This window comes from Protobothrops mucrosquamatus, unplaced genomic scaffold, assembly GCF_001527695.2.
Source record: "Protobothrops mucrosquamatus isolate PMUCROS unplaced genomic scaffold, P.Mucros_1.0 scaffold10516, whole genome shotgun sequence".
Taxonomy (NCBI): domain Eukaryota; kingdom Metazoa; phylum Chordata; class Lepidosauria; order Squamata; family Viperidae; genus Protobothrops; species Protobothrops mucrosquamatus.
In genome coordinates, this window is record NW_015396302.1 from 1 (window position 1) to 1,520 (window position 1,520).

The 1,520-nt window shown below is 60.3% G+C and overlaps 1 protein-coding gene across 1 annotated transcript in view; it reads left to right on the forward strand.

The window, feature by feature from the left end:
- Positions 1–75: 75 nt before the first annotated feature.
- The window catches only part of LOC107301183 (sodium-dependent proline transporter-like), a gene marked incomplete at its 5' end in the record, with an annotated part of 5,728 nt that continues 4,283 nt past the window's right edge, over positions 76–1,520 (forward strand). The window contains 3 exons of the mRNA XM_015830442.1: positions 76–318; positions 598–722; positions 1,069–1,181. Of these exons, the coding sequence (XP_015685928.1) occupies positions 76–318; positions 598–722; positions 1,069–1,181 (481 nt within the window). The remainder of the gene's footprint in view (positions 319–597; positions 723–1,068; positions 1,182–1,520) is intronic.

The following is a 1,520-nucleotide window of genomic DNA, read 5'->3' on the forward strand; positions in this document are numbered from 1 at the left end:
GTTTTTTGAGTAACCCACGACTAACTGAGTTCACACGTTCTGTGAGCCAGAATTCAGCCTTCCGTATTTCTGCAGGCACCAACTGTGCCTTACATGCTGGGTTGATGCCTCTAGTAACCAGGCTTCTCAGTCCACGTTAGTAAACGAGGGTGCAAGTGGCGGGGTCAACAGAGAGAGAGGAACCCAGACTGTCTCTTTCTCTCCCGTGGAGAAGGTCTGGAACGACGCGGCCTCGCAGATCTTCTACTCGCTGGGCATCGGCTTCGGGGGGCTGCTCTCCATGGCTTCCTACAACAAGTTTGACAATAACGTGATCAGGTGAGCCCTGGGGGGGGCCCACCGGCTCCCTGGCCCGAATCCCAGGTCTGCCCAGATCTGCCACGCTGGGAAAAAACTTTGGGGGGGTCTCTGGCCTCAAAAGGCCCAGCGTCACAACCTATTCTTGCTATGGGAAACTTTTGGGGGTCGGGGAAGACAAAGCCCTGGGATCCAGCAATGGGGGGGGATGTGTATCAGCGCAGGAGCCCACAGCCCAGAGGACAGCCGGCCACCCCCTTGTTCAGCCCCACGAGTCTCTCTCTCTCTCTCCGCCCCCAGAGACACGCTGGTGATCGGCATTGGCAACTGCTGCACCAGCATCTTCGCCGGCTTTGCCATTTTCTCCGTCCTGGGGCACATGGCCTGGCGGAAGAAGGTGTCGGTCGGAAGGGTGGCCGATTCAGGTAGGGAGGGTGTTGGGAAGCCCCCCTTGGGTGCCCCCCCCCGTTGCCTCTCCGAGGGTTTGAGATCTCCAGGGCTGTCCTGGAAACCTTCGACGCTCCTCAAGCCCGGCTCGACGGTGGTCCTGAGAGCAAAGGCCGTTTTGGCACCCCTATTTTCCTGGGGGGCAGGGGCAGGGGCAGGCCATTCGGAGAAGAGGGGCTGAGCAGCGTAGGGTTGGGTGAAGAGGGGCCCCACCCACCGCCCCACCGCTCCTCTCCATCTCCAAACCCCGTCTTGCCTGCTGGCGTGCCCCGATTTGGCCGAAGCAGGCGGTGGGCTTTGAGTGACCCCTGGCTCTTTCCTCAGGACCCGGACTGGCCTTTGTGGCCTACCCGGAGGCCCTGGCTCTGCTGCCCGGCTCCTTCTTCTGGTCCATCCTGTTCTTCCTGATGCTCTTCACCCTGGGGGTGGACACCCTGGTAAGTGGCAGCCGGCCAGGCTGTGGCCAGAACTGGAGCTGTGTAAAGTTGGGGGGGGGGAGGAGTAAGAGCCCCACCAAGAACAGCAGCGGCTTCTGGGGCCACCTGACTCAACTGGCCCCTTCAGGTCTGTTGCAATTCCCACTGAGCACATCTGGGTGAGGGTCTCCCACAGGATTGCCAGAGGAACTGAAGCAAACATCTGGGCCACTGAGGTGACTTTTTAAGGCAAGGAAGCTTCTTGGTTGCCTTCCTTCCTTCCTTCCCTCCCTCCCGCCCCCTCCTTTCCTTCCTTCCTTCCTTCTTCCTTCCCTCCCTCCTGCCCCTTCCTTTCTTTCC